The sequence below is a fragment of the Mastacembelus armatus genome, chromosome 16 (genome assembly GCF_900324485.2).
Source record: "Mastacembelus armatus chromosome 16, fMasArm1.2, whole genome shotgun sequence".
NCBI classification, from domain to species: domain Eukaryota; kingdom Metazoa; phylum Chordata; class Actinopteri; order Synbranchiformes; family Mastacembelidae; genus Mastacembelus; species Mastacembelus armatus.
The window spans coordinates 22906014-22928220 of record NC_046648.1 but is presented as its reverse complement, the minus strand read 5'-3'; the positions used below and the strand labels follow the sequence as shown (position 1 = coordinate 22928220).

Genomic DNA, 22207 nt, shown 5'->3' with positions numbered 1-22207 from the left:
TGTAGGTGCACAGCTATTGGGTATCAACAATAATAAATACGACAACATCTGAAAACTGACTCCAAACCACCAAGGTATTTAAATAGACAACATTTGATCCTTGTCAGGTCAAAACAATTTGCCAGAAAGATGTGATGCAGTTCGAAGGCCCCATGGGGAGAGAAATTCATTTCATTTTATTAAAAATGTCAAAGGCACATTTTTTCCTTCCTTTTTGCAGCTTTTGTTTTTTCTACTTTGAATGTATTAAGAGTAATAAAAGTATGCAGGAATGGAAATCATTACAAATCATTTTTAGATACTTCTTTATGGATAGAAGTAAAAGTACTAAAAGTACTGCATATCCAGGCATTTATTGGCATTTAGAGCTTTTGTTTTGTTTGATGGAAGAATTGTTCAGCACCACACTGTGGACGTGTTAAATTACAAGTAAAAGTCCTGCATGTGGGACGGGACACATCTATCACTTTTTAAAATCCCCAGTGTAATGTATGAAATAACTATAGCTGTGATGTGAAGCTGGTAGAGAATATTTCCAGTATGCTCTTCACTGAGTTACAAAGTTGACGTATAAAGTAAAAAATACTCAAAGTACAAGTAAATCAGAATTGTACTGTACTTGAGTAAATGTACTTAAGTTTTCTGACCTTATGATTAATATTGTTGCTGGTTGGTTTGAAGTTTAAATATATAAAAGGTTTGGAGATGATGTGAAATGAAAGGGAAACGTACAGTAGGAACTTAAAGGATCAGGGTCACTAAAAAAAGGAGGGCGGACATGTTTTAAATCTCTTTACACCCTTGATCTGTTCCCTCTTCTCCTTTTGTTTTTCATCTGTCCTTAGGCTTTTTATTCTCTCAGTGGGGAGGCTGTTTTCAGGTAGTGAGCAGTAGAAAAGCAGAGGGAGGTGGTGTCTGTACTCTCTCTCTCTCTCTCTCTCAGAGGAAAACAGCTGCCGCGTCCAGGCGGAAACATTACTTTTTTCCCATCAGGCTTTTTTGCCTGTGATGGACAGCAGTCGGTTTTGGCTTGAGTTGTGATTTAGGATGCAGTTTATGGGCCAGAACACAGCGTGAGGTGGAGGCGGGGGCTTTTTCTGACATTGTCTCCCACCCTCTGCTCGGTAACCCCCTCCACTCCGCTCCCCATGCTCCCCCCAAATAGGAAGGTCCTCCATGACAGTGACCCCTTTGACCCCATCATGAGAGCATCAGGGGAGAGAAGCTGCTCCTTAACCTCTCACCAACTGTAACTGTTTTCTTTCAATTACAGATTCATTTTTAGTGTTTTCCACCTTTTTTATTGTGTCATCCACCTTCAAGCTCAAGTTTCCTAGTATTAAATGTTTGAGCACATTTTCAACTTCTGTTGTTTAATTTCAATATTCAGTGTTTAATTAACAGTTTAGGTCATTAAAACTGATAGTTTGTCCAAATTCAGAGCCTCCACGAGATATTACAGCCATTACTTTGAATCAGACAGACTGACATGAAGCCTCTAATCTGCCGTCTCTCCCCGTCTGTCTTATCCAGGCCTTTGTCTCCCTCTCTCTGCTGTACTGGGCTCTGCAGAGCTTCTCTTGGCTGCTCAGCACCAAGAAGAAATCTGAGTAAACACAAGACAACACAGACTGATGGATGGGGACTTTAATCGTGTGAAGTCACAATTATTGATATACTTGTATAATAACCATCTTAACCATTGTATGCAACCGTATCTCTATGTGGCGTCCATCAATTTCAGTTTTTACTGAAGAAAAGATATTCTGTTTTCTGTTTAATTCACTTTTATGCCCCTTTGTTAAAGGCTGGTTATAACGAAAGCTTTATCTTGTAAATTCGCCACAGGAAGAAAATTTAATGTTTTTGTCTAATGACCAGTGTCATCTAATAAACATCTGTGTAAAATGACTCTGCTATAACAGAGGTGCTGCAGAGTTAACTGTTATCTCATCAGTACTTTCATATTTCATGTGCCAGTGTAAATGTCTTTTCTTTGCCTTAACTATGCAACATATACCTCGAACCACAAACACCATTTATACTGACACCTCCTCATTTCAACTATATTGCACAACACTTTGCCGTTTATCATTTCTCACTGCAATAAAACATTTGTACTTTTGCTTTACCAGTCTCCATTTTTTATTTCTCAAAAATGCATATGGAATGAAATTGTTTTATTTCTGCAGTGTGTCAGCAGATTCTTCATTCTGCATGAATCTGTTCTCCCAACTCTCAGAGCAGGAGCAACAAGCAGCCCACAGCAGATGGAGCTGTTGTCCCCTGTCATTAGTTTCATTTAAATCAGCATGTTATTTTCAAGATCACCTGTATCCAACAAAACCAGCACATCAGTAACTGCTTACTGTGTGTGTGACACAGAGACATTACGATATTCACTAAGGTGCTGAGTTTTTTTTTTGATACAGTGAGTGGTGACATTATGAAAGCAGAAAGGTCTTTTGAGTTGTTCTGTAAGACCTTGTTTTTGCTTTCTACACAAAAGTGTAAAATTTGTAAGAATTTGAGATGAATTATATTAAAAACCCAAACCTTTATTAGGCCTGCAAGACATGCCAGTCTTAAATACACAACCGAATAAGCCATTCTAACAAAATACTGCCTAAATACATCATAAAAATATACTGATGTACTATAAATAAACTATATGCTACTAACAGGTTTATACATGAAGATTCATTTTCAGAAATAAGTTGAAACTGTCAGTTATATTGTAATTCGCCTTAAAGCAGTCTGTAATGAAAACAACACAGACTGTAGATTATGCAAATGACTGGATTTTGTGAAAAGTGAAGCAGCAGAAGCAGGTGTGAATATTCATGATGTGTCATATTAACAGGTTTACAGATGGAATTACTCTACTGTATACACAACATGTGCAGAATGTTTGTGCTGCTTTCTGTAACACACCAGACATCGAATGTGTCCATTCAACAGATGCAGGATACAAAGTAGGGAAATGCGAGATAAATAGGAAACATGGAATAGGATCATGTGTGCCGAAGTTTGGCTAATGAAATTTGCAAAATGGTATTCAGGCCACATGTAGGCCTATGCAAAAACATGCAGTATGCAGTTCATTATGATAGCATTACAGCTACATCATAAGAACATCATGCAATAACTATTAAAACCTCCAGGTGAAGCACAGTTCTTAAAGAGATCAGGGTCCATGTGTCAATCTCAGTAATCTGTAACAGCTGGTAAAGCTAAACACCTGGTGTAACATCACTGATTGGCGGCCATGTTGAACCTGCTGTGTTTTTATGTCTTTTTGTAGCTGGCTTCTTTGATTGAAATTTGCTTAGTGCATTCTAGCTTTTATTTTTAGAGAAACTCCAGGTTTAAACAGACGATGGTCCTGCAACACCAGGGCTGTCTGACATCAGAGGTGAGTCCTTTAATACTGGAGAACAGTTGGGTTTATTTTCACTGCCAAGACTGTTTGACCACCACAATTACTTTAGCTGAGAGTGTAGTTCCTTAATGAACGCTAAGTGTCTTTGTCTCTTCTGCATTCAGTTAGCAGCACTTGCCAATCGCATTAGCTAAAGAACAGATGATGAAGGTTCGCTAACCGTTGTAATTCAAACCATCCTTCCTAAACCTGACCAACCCAGGACAGCTCTACTGCCAGAGCTGTTCTTCTCTAACCATCCATCCATTTAGCCTGGAGTACTCATTGTACCCCTGTAGTAGATGAAAAGAATGACAGTATGAGGCTCAGTGTCTTGTGTAGAGTCTGTGTGGGTACAAACATGTTTTCAGTCATGCTTTTATGTGCAGAACGTCACAAAGGAAAAAAGAAATTCAAAGGAATCAAACCCACCCATTGCTAAGGAACATAGAACCTGCTGCAGATGCCCTATGGAAGCTCTTGCTATTATTTCTGCTTTATTTGTTAATGTGGTTATTAAGTGATGGTGTGTGTTTGCCATAATGCACAGTGGCTGTATGAACCACAGGTAACCATTGATTTTCTCAGGCTTAGATAAGAGAAAAGTAAGTTGACTGACCATGTTAACTTCTATTTATTTATTTATTTTTTATTGATGTCTTTTTTATGACCCAGTGTTTCTGATTGATTGGAAGCTTGTCTCTGGGCTGCTGTTTAATGATGCAGGATGAACAGCTCACCTATTGATCGCATGTAGAAGGTTATGGCCTTCACCGTTACATGAAATGCTTCTAATAGGCAGTGAGAGAATTCTGCCTGGGGGAAGGAGGAAATGTCACTCAAGATGGCCGATCAATGACGGCGTCGATGAAGACTGGATCTCATAGGCCTCACGCTAATGTAAAAGGGAGCAAATACAAGCTCGATGTTCTTTGTGCTCAGCAATGTACTGGCAGCTTTTTAACAGCTGTCATTTGAATGATGAACCAAATTGCTTAAGTTCACAAGCATTTTTATTGATATTATTAATATTAGTATTTATCTATTAATAATTGAGACAAATGTGAACATCCATCCATCACCTATACCCCCTTATATTGATAAATATTAAGAACAAATTTGAAAACTGTTGACAGTATTTTTCAGTTGGAGACGTATTTTTTTAAGACCAAATGTGTTTTTCAGAGATCAGTTGTACTTCTGATGTACAGACGTATTTTTCTGAGACCAGTCGTATTTTTTCAGGTCCAAATGTATTTTTTTTGTGAGACCAATTGTATTTTTCAAACATGAGATGTATTTTCCAGAGACCACTCGTATTTTTCTTAGACCAGTCATATTGAATTGGATCAGTCTGTAATTTCACCTGCAGAGATTTCATTAGTTCATTAGTTCCATTCAGGGGCATGCTGTGGTACTTTACTGAAGGCAGTGCACTAATTCAAACAGTAGAAGCTGAAGAAGAGATGAAAAATGTTTTATGTGTTTATCACATCCATCCATCATCTATACCCCCTTATTCCTTAACCAGGGTCCCAGGGATCTGCTGGAGCCTATCCCAGCTCCGTTTGGGTGGAAGGCAGGGGTCCACCCTGGACAGGTCACCAGTCCATCACAGGTGTTTATCACATGAGGTAAGAAATAAACTCTACATGTTTTTAGGATGTAAGGACACACCTGATATTTTTGTGAGAAATTTTAAAATATCAGATGTTATTTTTAATTATAAGCACCTATAGCCACAAAGGCTGATATGACACATGATCACTAGTGGCTGAACATTAAACTGCAGAGTAAAGCACATCAGTTATGCTCAAAGCGTCTGATTGACAGACAATCTCTGGGAAGTACAGTCCAAAAGCACTGCAGGAGTGAGCCACTGATCAGTTCAAACTTTGCTTATCTTCCAGTTTTATCTTCATGAAACCAGCTGAACTAAAACATCTCATTTGTTTCACTGGGTCTATTTTTTCCCTCCTTTTGCTCATTACATGGCAGATGGGAAGAGCGAAGAAGTGTGATTTGCTCCCTCAGTGCCAGAGAATGTTCTAGTGACTCATGCTATGATAATAGTTCACTGCTCTGCACTAAGTGTCTGCAGGGGGACAGAGGGGAGTCCTACTATGCACATGCATGAATGCACATTGGACAGACACTTTGGAATAAGGCCTGAGTGCAGTCCCATCGTTATTCAGTATTTTTATGTGTAGTGGACTGTTGCACCCTGCAGACTCAACTGTCTCAAGTACAGTCTGCACATACCCACAAATTTAAATAGATACGTATGACTTGAAAAATAGGACACATTGATGGACAACTGGATTGTTTCTTCAAACTGTGTCTTTAATTGTCAGCAGCTCATTTACAGAATAACGTCTGGATACATGAAACTCTCCATCACTGTGTTTGTAGTCGCACAGCTATTCAACTGTACTACAACTCAACATGGTGACCTCCAATACTATGGGTCTTACTCTATAAATGTCCCTGATTTAAATTTTTCTACCATGCCCTTGCTGACATGGTGTGTGTGCGTGTGCTACTGTGTGTAACTTAGCATTACGTGTCCTATTCATCTAGTTTCAGTAATGTTCTGTCACTGTGCTTGCGTCTTAATTGTGACCTGCCAAGTGCCTGCAGATGAAAACTAGCTTTATGCTAACTCTGGCAACAGTTGTGTTTAATGTCACACATTTTACAAGGATTTTAAATGGAAGCAGATCTGAATATTTGCACCATGGAGGGAAAAAAACACAAGTTCAGTGATGTACCAAATACGAAACTGGATTAGCAACAATATCAGTCAATTATTTTGCACTGTCCCTTAAGCCATGGAGGAAACAAAACACAACATAGTGATTAATATTGTAAACATGAAGATGATTGCAAGGAATAAAACAGCCCAACAGTAAATGAAGCTGTACGTTCATCCTTACCTTGGATCTGTATGTTCAATTAACATGCATTAGCCTCAGGTATCTATAATAATGAATAGTTTGGTTAGCAGTGAACCCATTACAGTAGGACTGCATTCTATTAAATCGCCAAGCAGAAGTCACAAACAGCTTTGATGGAGGAGTTCAATCAGTGGTTATAGATAAAGGTTGTCAATATTTAGCAGGTCGTAGATCTTTTAAAATGGAAGATGTAACATCAGTTAAACTGGAGCTGCTATGGAGCTGAGCCAGTAGTGGTTGCTATAGCAACAATATGTTCAACTCAGCCCGACTGCTGGTGGCGGATTACCAAACCCTCTGCTCCTGTAAATGATGTACACACACTGGCCAGTACATTTGCACACAAGTAGGCCATATGTCTTCCACTGTGCTTCTTATGTGCATCTGTTGTGTTCCCCTTTACAAATATCCACCTCGGAGATATGAAGCATAATGTTTCAGTTCGCTTTCAGTTTCATCCAGCAGGAACAGATCGGTCATTCTGGCCACCATGTGAGAAATCAGATATTCCCGCTCTTGTATCTCTGTTTTTGGGCTTTACCGACTCTGAGGAAAATATCTGTCTCTGTTGCTGAGCAGGTATTACACACTGGGTTTTCACAGCTTTGCCATTGGAAACTGCTGGTGCATGCTGGAACTTGCACTAAGAGCAGTTACTGTTGTACCAGAACAGGAAAGTTGCATGCTGAACAATTACACAATGAGCTGGAACATGCGATAGCTGCAGATTCAGGTGACCGCTTTCACATTCTCATACTGTTTTCACATTATTTAATGCACTGTCATCATGAAATCATTGATTGTAGCTGCCTAATTTATGATTTTAGGAATATATTAAGTGTTTAGGTAAACGTCTCTTCACTCCTAATGCTGTGTTACTTTTGCCTGGGGAAGCTCACGGTGAGGGAGACTCAGCTGTTTGTTACCTGACTGTGGGATCAGCCTGTGTAGATGCACAGGACAGAACCTTACATAATGGTCCTATTATGATACATGGTGTTCTGCACTAGACTGCACAGTCAGGCTGCTATTTATAGCACAGAAGGCCAGAAGTGGGGTAGAACTGCTGTTTCCTCCTTCTGAGTGATGAGGTGATTTGGTTGTGTCTTAGTGGTTGATTTGCATGACAATATTCACACTGTGACAAACCTGCTCACAGCAGAGTGTTCAAGCTGCAAAATGTTCTTTACAGAAAGTGCCGTAACCACAATGTAAGTGTATAAGCTTGGAAATAATTGTTCTTCAGATGCATGTAATCCCTTTACAACTTTATTGGTCGTTCTTGAGTAGTTAGCAATTATCCCTCATAGCTTAACAGAAAAAATATTATCCTCTTTCAGGATCTTGTCCAACCTTGATTCGACCAGTATGAAATTTAAAAGATCAAACCTCTGCTGGACATGGCTGCCCTCACTTCCTATTGGTTTTCATCAGTGTGATCACTGCTGCAAAGGGTTTTATGCACCCATGCACAAGTCTTTTTAAACTGGAGTAGCACTAAGGTTATCTATATACTGAAATGTTCTTGCAGTCTGGAATATACCAGCCAAAGTAAACTGAGAACTGAAGAATATAAAACTAACTTTTGAATGACATCTCATTAGCTGAAGTGAAATCATGGACCTGCTTCTGCCATGAATTTCTATGGAAGTGAAAAGATTTCCCCCATCCCTAAAGGGAGGGAGACGCACTGTTATGCAGAGAAAGTTACTAGATTAAAACAAACTGAAAACAAGTGAGCCATTAAATGAGGGTATTAATTTATCTAGGGTAGCATAAATTGTATTTGGCTACTCACAATCACAAAATGTTCTCTACTTCCCTCATGTTTTTTTTAATGGGGCTTCATCCTGACGCTGCTTAGCCAGAAAACAAATCTATAACTAAATTAGTTTAATGGAATCAATGAGAGTATTTGTGTCTCCAGATCAGCTCACACTCAGATACTGAAACTCAGTCTGCTAACATGCAGAACAAGAACACGCCTATAGTGAGGTTACCAAACCTTTTCACTGTAGGAGACACAGACTTGAATTTTCATTGATACAGAATGTGATGCAGTCAGTTGTCAGGGAGAGCTCCAGCATGTCTGACCTACATTTGTATAACCACAAGAGCTCTCATGATGATGCAAGTCGGCTGCACTCAGCAATGACCAGCAAATGTTTGATTCACCCTGTGTATCATCTGCATTTAAAACATCTACACATCCTGCAATGGACAAAAAGGGCGTGGAAACAACAGGAGAATAAGAAAAATACATTGTAAGGATGGTGCACGTAGCACTTGGCTTGCATGTATCACTGCAGGAAGTTCCACTACATTTCTAAATATATTTATAAATCTCACTGAAGGTTTTAAGTCCAAATGTTTATAGTATGCTGCTGTTTATGGGTTTTAAAATGATAGGAAATCTATCGTGTGTCTGTCTTGCTCCCCTCAGCTCTGTGATGTGATGTCTTTCAGCTCATGGTTGTGGTTTTCCTGACTGCAGTGTTTTTGGTTCTGCCCGCTGTCGTCAACATTGTTCTACCAGCAGCAGGCGTTGGTAAAGTATGAGGGGGAGTAAAGGAGCGCCTGGTTGCCTTAAAGCCTTATTAAGGTGATAATATGTTGGTGGTGTTTTTACAGCTTGTTGCACTGCCCCTCTCAGCTATCCAAGTATTCTGCACATACAGAAGCAGTTGCTCTGTAGTTACCCACTGACAGTCACATGTGGAGGAAATGCCAATACCTCAACTACCTCTGACGACATTTAAACATCCACATGACCTAAGGAGGCAGCCTGGAGGCAGCACTGAAACACAAACATTATTGGTACACTGGTCAAACACCCCACCCACCCAGTCTCCTGCTACACCCTTATCTGGGTCATTGTACAGCAATCTTTCATGAAACTCAATCCATGGTGATGCTGGTGTATCTGGGTAAATGCTGGCTCCTGTGGGTAGGAGGCTCTGTACAAGGTGTTAGGGATGTAAAGGTTATCTAAATGTGACCTGGTGAACGAGCTGCAGAGATGAGCTTTGTGTTGTGTAAGTCTTTTTCTTTGAGCAGCCTTATCTGAAAGGCACAACAGCAGGACAGAAGCTGTTATTGACTAACCTTTATGTCTCCTGCAGAAACATGTGTCACAAAGCTGGACATCTCTACTGCGGAGCAACTTCACCAGTGTGGCTGAAGGTGTCAGGATCCTGGGGTTTTGGACTTCCTGTTCTGGACTTTTATTTTGATTTTCCATTTCCTATACTCCCTAGTTTTCTGTAGCTTGATTTAATTGGTTTTGATTGAATTCTCCTGTGTCTGATCTGTGCCCTGTAATTACCAGAATCTGCTGCACCTCTGGCTCTCTACATAAAAGCAGGTCTGCAGCCAAACACCCCTTTCCAGGTTGTGACATGACCTTATGGTGCTCACCATCCAGTCCTGAGGGCTCATCTGATTCCTGACAGCATTTCCTGATTCTTGATGGTCTGACCCAATCCCTGAATGCCTCACCTGGTTTCTGAAAGCCAAACCTGTTTTCTGAAGGCATTACCTGAGTCCTGAAGGCTGTAGCTGTTTCCTGAAGGTCGTACCTGATACACGAGAGCTCACCAGATTCCTGAAGGCAGAACCTGTATCATCAGGACCTAATCTGATTCCTGAAAACCTAACTTGACTTCCAAATGCATAACCAGATTCCTAAGGACCTCACCTGAAGGCAACTGTTAGATTATTTTTAATCTGTAATAATTTGGTTTACTATGCACATGTATATTATACTTTTTGAAATCAGATTGATATATTACCAATGACATTTATGACGTAAATGCTTTAAAATACCCTTCATGTCATGTTTTTGTCCCCAGGAAGAGGAAAGAAGGGGAAAAAAAGTAGACCATCCTCCTATCACCACACATTATCTTCACCCTCCTCCTTCTCCTGTTTTGTTCCCAGCTCTCTGTCCTCTGGAGAGGATATCCTACAGGTTGCTTCACTTACTGCATTTAGTGTTAAATGTTAATGTAGCAGCCTCATGTGCGACTGGAGTAGAGAAGGCTTGAAAGAAGAAGGGGAGGTGGGCACTGAGTTAGCGATCAGAAAGCAGGCAAGCGTAGGACCTCGGTATTTCAAGGAAGGGAGGGGAAGGTAAGGACCGGTGCGATTGAGGGGAGGGATGTGACGTGAGCGAGCGGGAGTATGGAAACTGATCACTGCAGGCAGTGCAACGTTAGATAATTCTCCTCTCCCTCTCTCTCTCTCGCACCGCTCCACATCCCTGATGATGCTGCTCTGACCAGACGCTGCCGGAGAAAAACAAACACTACAGCATCTACATTCTCATATGCTGACATGCAGCAGAGAGGGCTGCTGCTGCTTCACCCTCTTTCACACACATTCTCACACTGTCTAATTCCAAACACCCCCTTCCCTTACAGGGTAGAGAAGATCCAGATACAGCAGGAATGTGAGTGAGAAGCTTCATCTGGAGACATCTGTCTGGAGGACCCCTCCCTGATCATCTCTTGGCTGTTAACTCTGCAGCAGGTGAGAAGCATGTTGATATCTCATTCATGGTGTTGCATGTCGCAGTGGCCGTTACTCTACTGGTTCTGTGCATCGTAGCACTGACACTGATCTCCTGTCACTGTGTTGTAGCACATGGATTCACAGCTGCTGAACGTGCTCATTGCACCACTGCAGGACCATGAAGCTAATCTGATAACATTTTTTTTTTTTTTTTTTTTTTTTTATTGTCGAACAGATGCCAGCTGAGTGTTTTGTGTTGATGCACTGCAGTTGGGCAACACTGGAAAGAGAGAGGATGATTACAATGCACAGCAGAATTATACTGCACACATTACAGCACACTAGAGATGATACCACTGTGATGGAATTAAACTCACAGGAGATTTAACAGAAATTAGATGATCCAACTTTGTCTGTGTGAAAGATTAAATAAGAAGAATTTGCAGTTTCAGCTCCAGAGGCAGATCAAAGTTTATGCGAGGGAGGCTGATTCCTACGCACCGTGTGTTAACACACTAATGGATGCACATTGATTGTTGCTTTCTTTTCTTTTTGTGGGTTGCCTATATCACTCTTAATTTCTACAGTTTTTGTTAAGCAGTGGTGCTTAAAGGTAAATATGGTACCACAGGAGAACTTACTCTGCGCATGTACGTGCACACATTTCCATGAACCAACAGACACAATTCCAAATAAGATTAGACACATTTATATTTCACTAAAAGTCGGTTTTTAGGTTGTTGTTTTTGTTTTTTTGCACACATGCATGTAAACATCCATTTTCCACATTTCTGAATATGTCCACTTGTTGCATTGGGGTTACAGTTCCCTGTATCTGGGGCTAATGCTTCACTGCTGATGTGGCGCACACACCCACACTGAGGCCTGAGTGGCACCAACAAACATGCGATTACATGCATGCTCATTCTACACTAAGAGGGACAGAGATGTTATATAAAGGTCAACAGCACATATATATATATATATATATATATATATCTGCCATGCATTTGTGCTAAGGTAAAATATGCCATTCTGCTTTAAAAAGCCACACACTAGATTTACTGATTACAAAAATACAATTCTAGCACAGACACTTTTTAATACCTCCAATGAAATGTTGGATATTGGACTCAGTCTGCAAAGGTCGATTTAGCTTGAACTTGAACATGTTAACATAACAACCAGTCACGATGATACAAGGTCATGTGCAAAGCAGCACCAGCACAGCTTTAAATGCTCTTAATGCCCAAATTAGGCTTTTGCTTTCACACAAGGACCCTGTCCACTTGTTGCATCATTTCATGATGCTTCACTTCAGTGGCTAAGCTGACGACACATTCAGGTTTTTATTTTGCTTGTTTCTTGTTCCCAGAAATTCAACACACACATTCCTACGGGCTGTTTTGCTACATCTTATTCCTTATAGATTGGAAATAACCTTTTGCATTATTAAATTTTCTTGCATTGGGTTATTACACTATGTTGCATTATAGTATAGTCCATCGTTATCTGTTGTTTTTCTGAAGCAAACAACTTTGAAAAACGATCAAGATGTAATTACACATTTTGGCGAGTTAAAAATGACAGCTGCTGAAAGAGATTTGGACATGCAGAAAGGAAAATGGGAAAATCTCACATGTCCAAATGATCAGTACAGTACGAACTGAAACTTGCTTATCAATATATTTATTTCTGACCTTTTGTAATGCACCAAACAACCATTTTGTTGCAGACTCTAATTGCAAGCAACAACCTTCTTTATTTTTCTGCCATGATGCAAATAAGTGAGGCGGATGGTATAATGTCTATTGTTGTTTTTCAGTGTGACACCCTGTTGTGCGCCGCTGTCCGGGGAATGCTCAGCGGACAGAGACACAAGGACTAAACACAATGAGCAGCCAGGACAAATGGGTCACACTGACCCCAGCTGAATTTGCCCTGCTACAGGAATATACTCAATGTGAGTAGAAGAGGCTCTGTCTGTCTGATGCTGTTAAGATTTCATACGTTTTGTAGGCAGTGTCAACATTAATTTTCCAGGTGACATGTCACAGCCATTGTAGATTGTCAATCTCTAGTCAGCAATTATGCTAACAGCAGAAAACTAGTGTTCTACATCTTTAACCTGTGGTTCATTTTAAGGATGTCTTTGACACTTTAGCTTCTAATATAAGGTGTGTCTCCTCTGGATATTAATCTTAGTCTTTCTATGTTAATATTAGATCAAATGATTATATGAAACAAGAGTGGGGTAATTTGTAGTAACAATATCAGATGAAACTGTCACCCTGTCCTTTCATTCCCCTCAGCTCTACAGAGCATTTTAGTGTCTTTCAGCTCATTATGTTAGTGTCATACCTGTTCTTATCGGCCGTTTCCAGCAGCAAGCTTTACGTTCATCTGGTAACCAGGCTCCAAAGGAATGATTGGTTTATTTCTGCTAACATGGTCGTGATGAGGAATTTAGTCGTATACACTCAGGTGTCTGTCTAAACTAATGCAGTCTAATAAAAAGGTCCTGCAAAATATTCTACTTTGACAAAGGTGATAATCAGTCCTTGTTGAAAGTCTTTTACAGAGCTGTATGATCAATTGGAAAGATGTAGTTTGCAGTCTTTAGTTGTATTCACTTACACTGTATAGGGCTTTGATTTTTGGGTACAATAGTAATTCAGAAGACTTCACAGACTCTTTCTTCCTATAGGGGGAAAAACACTTTGATTTAAACAAGTATTGTTTAATCTGAACGAAGCTGGAATTTAAATGTGTTGCTGGTTTGTTCCCATGAGTACTCTGACATCCCATTCAATTCAATATAGTTACAAGGACCATTTTCAACTGTCTCAGGTTCTTTATCCAAGCTGCTGTCCAGGTTGACATCTTCTATTATAACACCTGTCAGTGAACACATCACCTGCCCTATTGGATTTTCACCTCCATATCTGTGACTGTCACATTTTGTGGATCGCCTCCCCCCATGAACCGGATGATTTTTAGCATCCAAATTCATGTCAAATCATTCTCTACTTGATTTCTGTCATATTATGGCTCTGAGTGACAGAGCTGAAAGCTGCAGGTATATTTTCTTTCATTCGTTTTCATTTCAGGCCCCATAACACCACCACTTACACTGACATTTAGATTTCCTGTCCTTCCACTTCAGCAGGGCTGTCGGAAGTTGACGTTTGAAATCTTTTGTTACTCTCAGGTGACATTTTTGTGATTAAATTTTCCAGTAGGGTGAAAAATAATCTTAACTGGCTCTGATTATGCTGCTGATCAAATGTTAAGAATGTGCACAGCTTGAATCCATCAAGTTGAAATGAGTTTGTACAGTAACAGTAGTTTTCTGAAGCTTCAAACAAACATAAAAAAACTTAATTTTCTTTCTTGAGGTCCATTGTTGAATGGATTTTAGCGTGTTTGATTATATTTGGCTGTTGTTTTTCTGCAGTTTAATGCTTGTAGCACCTTCTTGGATGCCATCGTTAAGACAGTTAAGGAATGAAAACACAAATACAGCCTATATAACGTGTGGCTTTGCTTCCTTTGACACTGTTATCCTTGTGCCAAAGAACCATTTGCCAAGGTGTTTTGTCTTGCAGCTCCTTTTCTCATAACTTTTACGGTTGGAGCTGCAGCACTCCGTAGTTCTTCTTCTTCCCTGCCTTTGGTGAAGTGAGTTGTTTTGTTTGTTACTTTGATTTAGACTCAACGACCAGTTTCATGTCTGATCTTTGAACATGTGGATGTACTGGTGGTTAGCTTGTCTGCAAATGAGCTACAACATGAAAACAGAACAAATGGGAGGAACTTTTTAAGTTAGCTGTCTTATGCTAGGCTAACTGTGCGAGTGAACACATCATGGACCAGTCGCTCCGTGAAACATGGAGATGAAATTCGCATCAACATTCTCATCTAAGAAAGCAAAACAGTGAAGTACTATTTGTCTCCTTACTGTGTGTCTGTGTAGCCTCCTGCTGCCATTTATCCCAAACTCTATTTTGCCCTGAGTTCAATTTTAAAGCCATCACTCTGGGATACTGGAAGGACTTCTGCTTTATAGCTGCAGTAAATTTCCTCACACAAGGAGACAAATGTGCATATACAGGAGTCACTGCACACAAACAGAAATCCCCTCTGATAATATCAGACCACTGAGCTGACAGTAACACTGCAGTTCATTATGGTCACCCTCAAACATCCCACCCGTGTTCATTTTGCTGATGTAGGAAGCTGAAGCACTGAGGTGCTGTTAGCTAAATGATTCATTCACAACCCAGCAAACGGCTCTGGTGCCCACCAGACCGAGCTCTGGGTGCCTGGAGTTTATGTTGCTTTCCAAGGTGTTGGTACATGTCATCATTTGTAATGGCACCAGGGATGGGATTCTGACGGTACCTGGCTGGATAACTGCAGGATGCTGTGCACAACCCACACATTAGTTTTAGTACAAAACATCAATCACAGTGAATCATTTGTAGGAAGACAAACAATGGAACTAACCATGAATTTTCTGTAGATGCAGGAGTAAAATATATATTTTAAAGCTATTTTCAGTGCCAATCATGATTAACTGTCTAAGATTACTACTACATTACATTTCAGCACAGACCACAGCATTATGATGACAGCCTTCAATTAACATTTCACAAATAAACTCTTATCTTGTTTCCACTATGAGCATCTCATTTTTTTTAAAGCCATTCCAACCATTGCCTCTTATTTGCCATTCAGCACATTCAGTATGAAGCTAAATAATGAATGCTTTTCACTTAGTACTGACTTTTCTTCCTCTGATTGCTCTGGGCCTGGTGACAACACCGCTCCTTACTAGCAACTCGCTTGCTCTTTGTCAGATGCTACATTGATGAACGAATCAGATTTTGGCTGTTGTTTCCATGTTTGTGTGGGTGGTTAAAGAGTTTGTTGAATTAAGGGAGAAAATAGATCGAGGCTTCACGGTGTAGCTTCAAATGAGAATTATAATGGAATAAAAGGCAGAGAGCGAAAGAGTCTTAGTGTGTGTGTGTGTGTGCAGGTGTATGCAGGCTTTTGTGCACACCAGACAGATTTAGATAATCATGTTTCAACAAGCCCTGGGCGACTCTTCGTGCTCTGCACAGCTACAGGTTATAAAATATCCCATTCTGAGCCGTAACAATGGACATCACATCGCCTCACCTTCCCTGCTCATCTCTCCTCTCTTCCACCCCCTACTGTCTCTTTCCCTTCTCATTAAAATGAGCTGTGCACACTTCCACAGTGTTTTAATAGTTAAGTGCCTAGTCAGGCACCTAAGATCTGACTCGCAACAATTAGAGCTTCTTTTATGCAATTTAGTTGCTGAGACGTGTAGTGTAGCACAGCAGTGCTTTGGAGACAGAATCCTGTGTGTTTATGAGCATGACCAACATGAAGTTAGAGTTGTCTTATTACTGTGTGTTACACTATGGTTTAAACATGAGCCTGATTGAGAAAATACTTTGTAATTCAGCAGTGCCTGCTCAATGTGACAGGCAATCAGAGGCTACATAATCGCTCTGCTCCGTAATGGTGTTGTGTAGATACTGTGCTAATAAAGATGGTCAGTAATGACACACACTCACTCTAATGTGAGGCGTTTATTTGTAGTCACTGTTACTAAAGTGCATCATGATAAAAGCCAAGGATCCAAAGCCATTAGTGCAGGAGGAACAAAACGCTGTTAAGAGGAGCTCATACAGTACGTGCATCCAAACAGATGCAGCATGTCAGCTCTTATTCACCACGACATAATGCTTCTATTTTCTGTTGGAGGGTTAGTTCTGAAAATGTTCCTCGGCACCTTTCTTTGGGAAGAACCAAACCAAACCCCTTTCTCATGGGCTAATTAAATGTGTGACGATAAGATAAGGTCACTAAAATGAAGCACCAACTTAAACAGGTACCTTAATGGAATTTGTGATGAACAGGGTCTGACTAATGCTTAAAGATGAACCAGACCCTCCAGTGCATGTGAGAAAATGGTGCTTCTAATTGGCTTTAGTAACATTAGAAGCAGCTTTCTGTAGTGAAGCAAATTGAGTTAGCAGTAGGGCTCATAAATGCTCTGCAGCATGTAGTAATTATCACAGCAAATGTATGACTGATCAAGTTATTTTTGTTTAGAACCAAGTGCCCTCTTTTCTTTTCAATAATCTGTCTGGATTTGTTTTACGTCTCTCTCGCTTGTTCGAAGATTTTTAAACAAACTTGTGTATTTTGAGGTTTTACCGAGGCTCCAGTTAATGTTTTTATATTGCCAAGGGTTCACTGGAGCACAGACTGCTTGGATTATATGTGGAATACATTGCTCACTTAATCCAGGACCAGGCTCAACAAGTCATGTCTCCAGTTTTTCCTATTTATTCCCTGTATTAGATTAATTTCAATACATTTGTGTAACCCTGCTCCTTCCGGTTGGGGACAGGTCTCTCACTGTTGTTTCAGCAGTGCAGAGTACCCAACCTTTTTGGAGTCTCTTGGGGGGGGGGTGCTGAAAGGTCCTCCTACTGGGGGACTCCATCATCCTGTTGGGGGAATTCAATGGTCACGTGGGCAGCGACAGTGAAACCTGGAGGGGTGTGATTGGGAGGAAGGCCTCCCCGATCTGAACCCGAGTGGTGTTCTGTTGCTGGACTTCTGTTCATTTCTGGTCCCGACATGACCCCAGCAGTCAGAAGTGTAGGCTACCTTTTCGCAGCGCTGAATGGATGCAGACACCCCTGCAGACTCCCCCACATCCCCACACTTGCCTCCTTTGCCACAGTAAGTGCGATGATAAATTAACCTTTAATGTCAAATGTATGTTTTTCTTCAGACTCCACCAAGAAGCTGAAGGATGTGCTGCAGGAGTTCCATGGAGATGGTGTGTTGGCCAAATACAATCCAGAGGCGGTATGTTCAGTTTATACTGCATCATATAACACACAGTTCACGCTGCTAATAGCCCCTGAAAACCAAACCCTGCAATATTCTTTAATAATTTGTGATTTCATTACACAAACACTGGATTTTCTTTAGAGTTTATACTCTGCTTCATTTACACTTTTTCTAAACTGAACTGTACCAATTTGTTACCAATTTAGCATGACAAATAATGTGAATAGTTCTCTGGAGGAGAAGAAAAGTTTGAAAATTCTGTGTGTAATGAGGTGTGGAGAATATTGGTTTCACAACATACGATAAATAGTCTTCACTATAGGTGCACAGAGACAAACGGGCAAGAAATCCCAGGGTGTCATTCTGCAGGATTCAATCCACTGTTTCTAACCAGTTTTCATACTTTAGTAATTATTACATGACAGTTGTAACATCCCTAATGAAGTGACATTAAATGAGGTGATGCTTCATGGGCTTAAAACGAACATTAAGCATGTTTTGAATGTAATAAATATGATGCGTCCATGTTGACTCTCTTTCTTCGCACAATGCTGCGGGTTAAAGAAGCAGGAAATTCTCAGCCAGGTAAATGCTGTCTCCTCCTCTCTCTAACTTATTATTGGTGTGTTTTGCTTGTACAGTTTCTAACTCAGCTTTCTTAAGTAGCAGTGAAGCGATAAAATAAAAAACTATTTATAGTGAAGGTTTTTCACTGAGAAACAAAATGGGCTGACAAACACTTAGGGAATATTCCTGCTCTGAAGTGGCTCCACTGACTGGTCAGAAGGGTGTTCATAAGCAAAATGTAAGACATGATGATCCACTTTTGTTAGTCTAAAAGCAGGGATGATTCTGTAAATGTTAGAGACGGGGAGAGTTGAAAAGATCACACTACAGGCAGTGAATGCAAAGAAAAGCTACAGAAACATTAAAGCTGTTCTAAAATAGATCTTCACCACCCACAGCCCAAACAATCCTCTAGGCATCCTAGAAATCTGTAGCATGAATTCTTGACATGAGTCCAGATTGTCCCACCAAAAGGTGAAACATATAGTCATTAACACCAAGATGCCCTTCATATTGAAAATTATTTTTCTTTGAAATCTTTAAAGCAGCAGCTGAAACCATAACTGACAACGTGCCCTGTTCCTGCCTTGGTTTTTAGGAGATTGACTTCGAGGGCTTCAAAGTTTTTATGCAGACTTTCCTGGAGAGCGAGCTCCCTGAAGAGTTCTGTCAACACCTCTTTCTGTCATTTAGCAACAAGGGGGCCAAACCCAGTCCCTCATCTTCTGACAAGCCCAGAGTCTCTGGTAAGTGTGGAAAAGCAGTCTTTACCCCAGCAAAGTTACAAGCAGCATGCTGGTGTTTTGTAGATACAGATGTCTCTATAGGAGAAACATTTGCAGCTTTTGTTGTTAATTCTTGTCCTCACAATGTTATGCAAGTGACAGTTTTCTTGGGCCATCTTATTCTGTCATTTCCAGAACCACTGAGACCTTTCCTCTCTTTGCTGTGTTAAAACGACATCTTTCTATTCTATGCCATCAGATCCACCAACAGATTTCTTGCCAAGTCCAATTGGTGGGCACACAATCTAAACTGTAGCGTAGAAGCTGCCATTTGTGTTGGCAACAGTCTTGTTTGTTTACAGGATTATTACTAATATCTCATTCTCAAGTGGCAATGACTAACTGGTATTAAAATGACATCGGTTCAGCCATTATGTGCTTCTCTACCTGATTAAAAACAGAAAAGTGACCTCTAGAGTTTTCATCTGAAACCACAGAGCCCACATCCTGCTGAAGTTTCTCCAGCTGATATTGAATTGCAAATATAATATAAAAATAGGACGTGACCAAGGCTTGAAAATAAGATTATCACATCTTACGGCCACAGGGGGAAATTCCAAAAGCTGCAAAACTGAAGCAAATGTCTAGAGTGGGTTATGGCAACAGATGACTGGTGATCAAATATATATGTTCAGTAGGCCTATATGTAATCTCACCCAGCTGTCAAACGTTAACAGGGATGCATGGCAGCTCATCAGTAGCTCCAACACATTATACAGCCCAGGTTTGTTGTCAGTGTAAGAGTCATGTGTAGTTTTTAATGAGCAACAGCTGAGCATCCATGAGAGTAAACAAGCTGCAGTTATGAATAAATGTCCAAAAACAAAGCACATATACAGTGGCTGAAATGAGGAAACTGTCTCTTCATTCTTGTTTTGCTTTATTTAACTAGCAGAGACTGGTCTGTCATTGAACAGCAGAACAGTATATTAAAAATTCAAAGATGTTCCCCAGTTGGTTGTAGCATTCATGACGTTCATGAGCTGAAAATTGAAAACAGTCCTTTTGTGCATTGAACTGTGCTAAAGTGCTTTACAATAAAAGCTGAGGGAACCAAAATATCTTATTTATATATAACTATAACTGTGTGTGATGAATAATATAAATATTAATTGCATTCAGTGTAAATTTCACTAGACTTCATATCAGCCTGAAAGCTCTACAGTCTTGTCCTTTTCAGTGGCAGTTTTACTTGTTGTTCAATTCAATATTTATTGCATTGTTTGCCCCATTTGCCTCATAGGACGTGTGGAACTGGATCAGCACATGTAATGCGAGTCTCTTATTGGCTCTCATTGATCCAGTTTTGTGAATTACAACCCCTCCCACCAGCCTTGTTGTGGGGTGGAGATAAGGGAGCTAACAGGTCCTGTCTGACATTGACTGCTGCTCTCTCTGCACAGCAGCCTGGATTCTCATCTCATCGTTAAAGGCTTCATTTCCCATAAAAGCACTTTTTGTAACAAACGGCATAATTACTTGATTGAGGTGAATGCAGCTGGATGAAAGCACCGAGTGTGTAAATGAATTAGCATAGCATAGCTCTTTTGTGGACGTATTAGTATCTAGTGCAGTCTGTGTTCAAATGAAACAATCAGTCTATGAAATATTTCTCCTCCACTTTGTTGTGCTATTGCTGAAAACCCTATTGTGTGTATGACAATGGGCCACAGCTTGACCTGACTCCTGATGACTGGCCATGTGTAGTAGCTGGTTTACAAGCTAACATCATTGAACACAGTGCGAGGGGGTTGAAATATTGTTGACTCTACCTACAAGCTCTTACAAAACCCAAACCTCTTCTGAAAACAAAGTCTGTGATGAGGCAGAAACTGGAGTATTTGTTTGTTCTGGTTTTGGTGAACTGGACACCGCCCACTATCGATCAGTGTGATCGTGTGACTAATGTCAGGCTAACATTAGAGGCATTGTGGAGGATGTTTTGACCTTTCATCTCCGTGTGCCTCCAGGGCTGAAGCTGATCAAAGGCAGCTCGACCCCTCTGAAGACCACCACGCTGCCCAGGCCCCTGGATACGGTGCAGCTTAAGGACATAGTGTGTTACCTCTCATTACTGGAAGGCGGGCGTCCTGAGGACAAGCTCGAGTGTGAGTGTCAATGATATACAGCACAACTAACATCTAAAGCACAGCAACACGTAGGAGGTGGATAAGACAGAACTGCTACTATTTATGACTCAGAGATACACAAGGATCTGATCTGACTTCTGGATGCTGACAACTACTACTTTATATTACACTTGGTCTTGCATAACTTAATTTGCATTTCCCAGCTCCTCTATTCATCTAAAGCCTTGTGAATCTTTGGTCATGGTCACAAATGAATGAAACAACCGGTGTAAGAAAAACATCCATCCATCCATCCAGGAGCCGCATCCAAAAATCTCTAACTGTGAATTATACCTGTTAAATTCTCCAACACCGTGAAGGCTTCCTGTTAAAATTTCTGTATCGCAAAAAGAAAAGCTCAGATTGGCTCTTCATCAGCTCATTAATTAATCATTTTGTAGTGTGTCTTAACTTTAGTTCTCCTTTATGTGGTTCTGTGCATTGAGAACTCAAAACTTTTCAGTCTTCACAATATGTACGAGTCTTTGCTGTTGATTTAAATTGTCATATTAACTTGTGACATTCAAATATTTCATTGGTTCCTTGTTTCTTCTGTCTTTTTGTATTGATCTGTTCTTTCTTTTCTAACAGTCATTTTTCCCTCATGACTCAATCAAACCGTGTGTCTCTCGTGTTTTAAAATTACCAGTGAAGGCTCACAGGAAAAGTTATCAGTCATGCCCGGGCTTATATTTCGATTAACTGAAATTCAATTTAACCATTTCCACTTTGCTTCTTTCTCGTAATTCTTGGTAAAGCTTTTCTAAACAGATGTTTGATGCTTCATGTTCAGCCTGACGCTTCGTCCCGCATCACTAATTGTGTCCCACATCATTTATTGACTAAGTTGTGTTGCTTAATTGGACACTGGACTTTTTTATGTGCTGCTGTAATTCTTAGAGTGGCAGTCATTAAGGGCTGACTAAAGAA

At 40.3% G+C, this 22207-nt stretch overlaps 2 protein-coding genes across 11 annotated transcripts in view; both read left to right on the top strand.

Annotated features, from left to right (window-relative positions):
- agmo (alkylglycerol monooxygenase) overlaps positions 1 to 2130 on the top strand; it is a 39331-nt gene extending 37201 nt beyond the window's left edge. Inside the window, exon 13 of the mRNA XM_026317746.1 lies at positions 1534 to 2130. Within this exon, the coding sequence (XP_026173531.1) occupies positions 1534 to 1614 (81 nt within the window). The 3' untranslated portion in view covers positions 1615 to 2130. The remainder of the gene's footprint in view (positions 1 to 1533) is intronic.
- A 4905-nt stretch (positions 2131 to 7035) lies between these two features.
- dgkb (diacylglycerol kinase, beta) overlaps positions 7036 to 22207 on the top strand; it is a 57188-nt gene continuing 42016 nt past the window's right edge. For 3 of the 10 annotated variants that reach the window (XR_003296258.1, XM_026317201.1, XM_026317205.1), the window contains exons 1-6: positions 7044 to 7111; positions 8822 to 10908; positions 12716 to 12853; positions 17735 to 17811; positions 18962 to 19109; positions 21119 to 21256. Coding sequence is in view for 9 of the 10 variants with exons in the window: in XM_026317201.1 (XP_026172986.1) it covers positions 12784 to 12853; positions 17735 to 17811; positions 18962 to 19109; positions 21119 to 21256 (433 nt within the window). In the remaining variant the exon portion in view is untranslated. Of the gene's footprint in view, positions 7112 to 8821; positions 10909 to 12715; positions 12854 to 17734; positions 17812 to 18961; positions 19110 to 21118; positions 21257 to 22207 lie in introns of all 10 variants that reach the window. The other 7 variants (XM_026317200.1, XM_026317203.1, XM_026317197.1 and 4 more) reach the window with 7 other exon arrangements.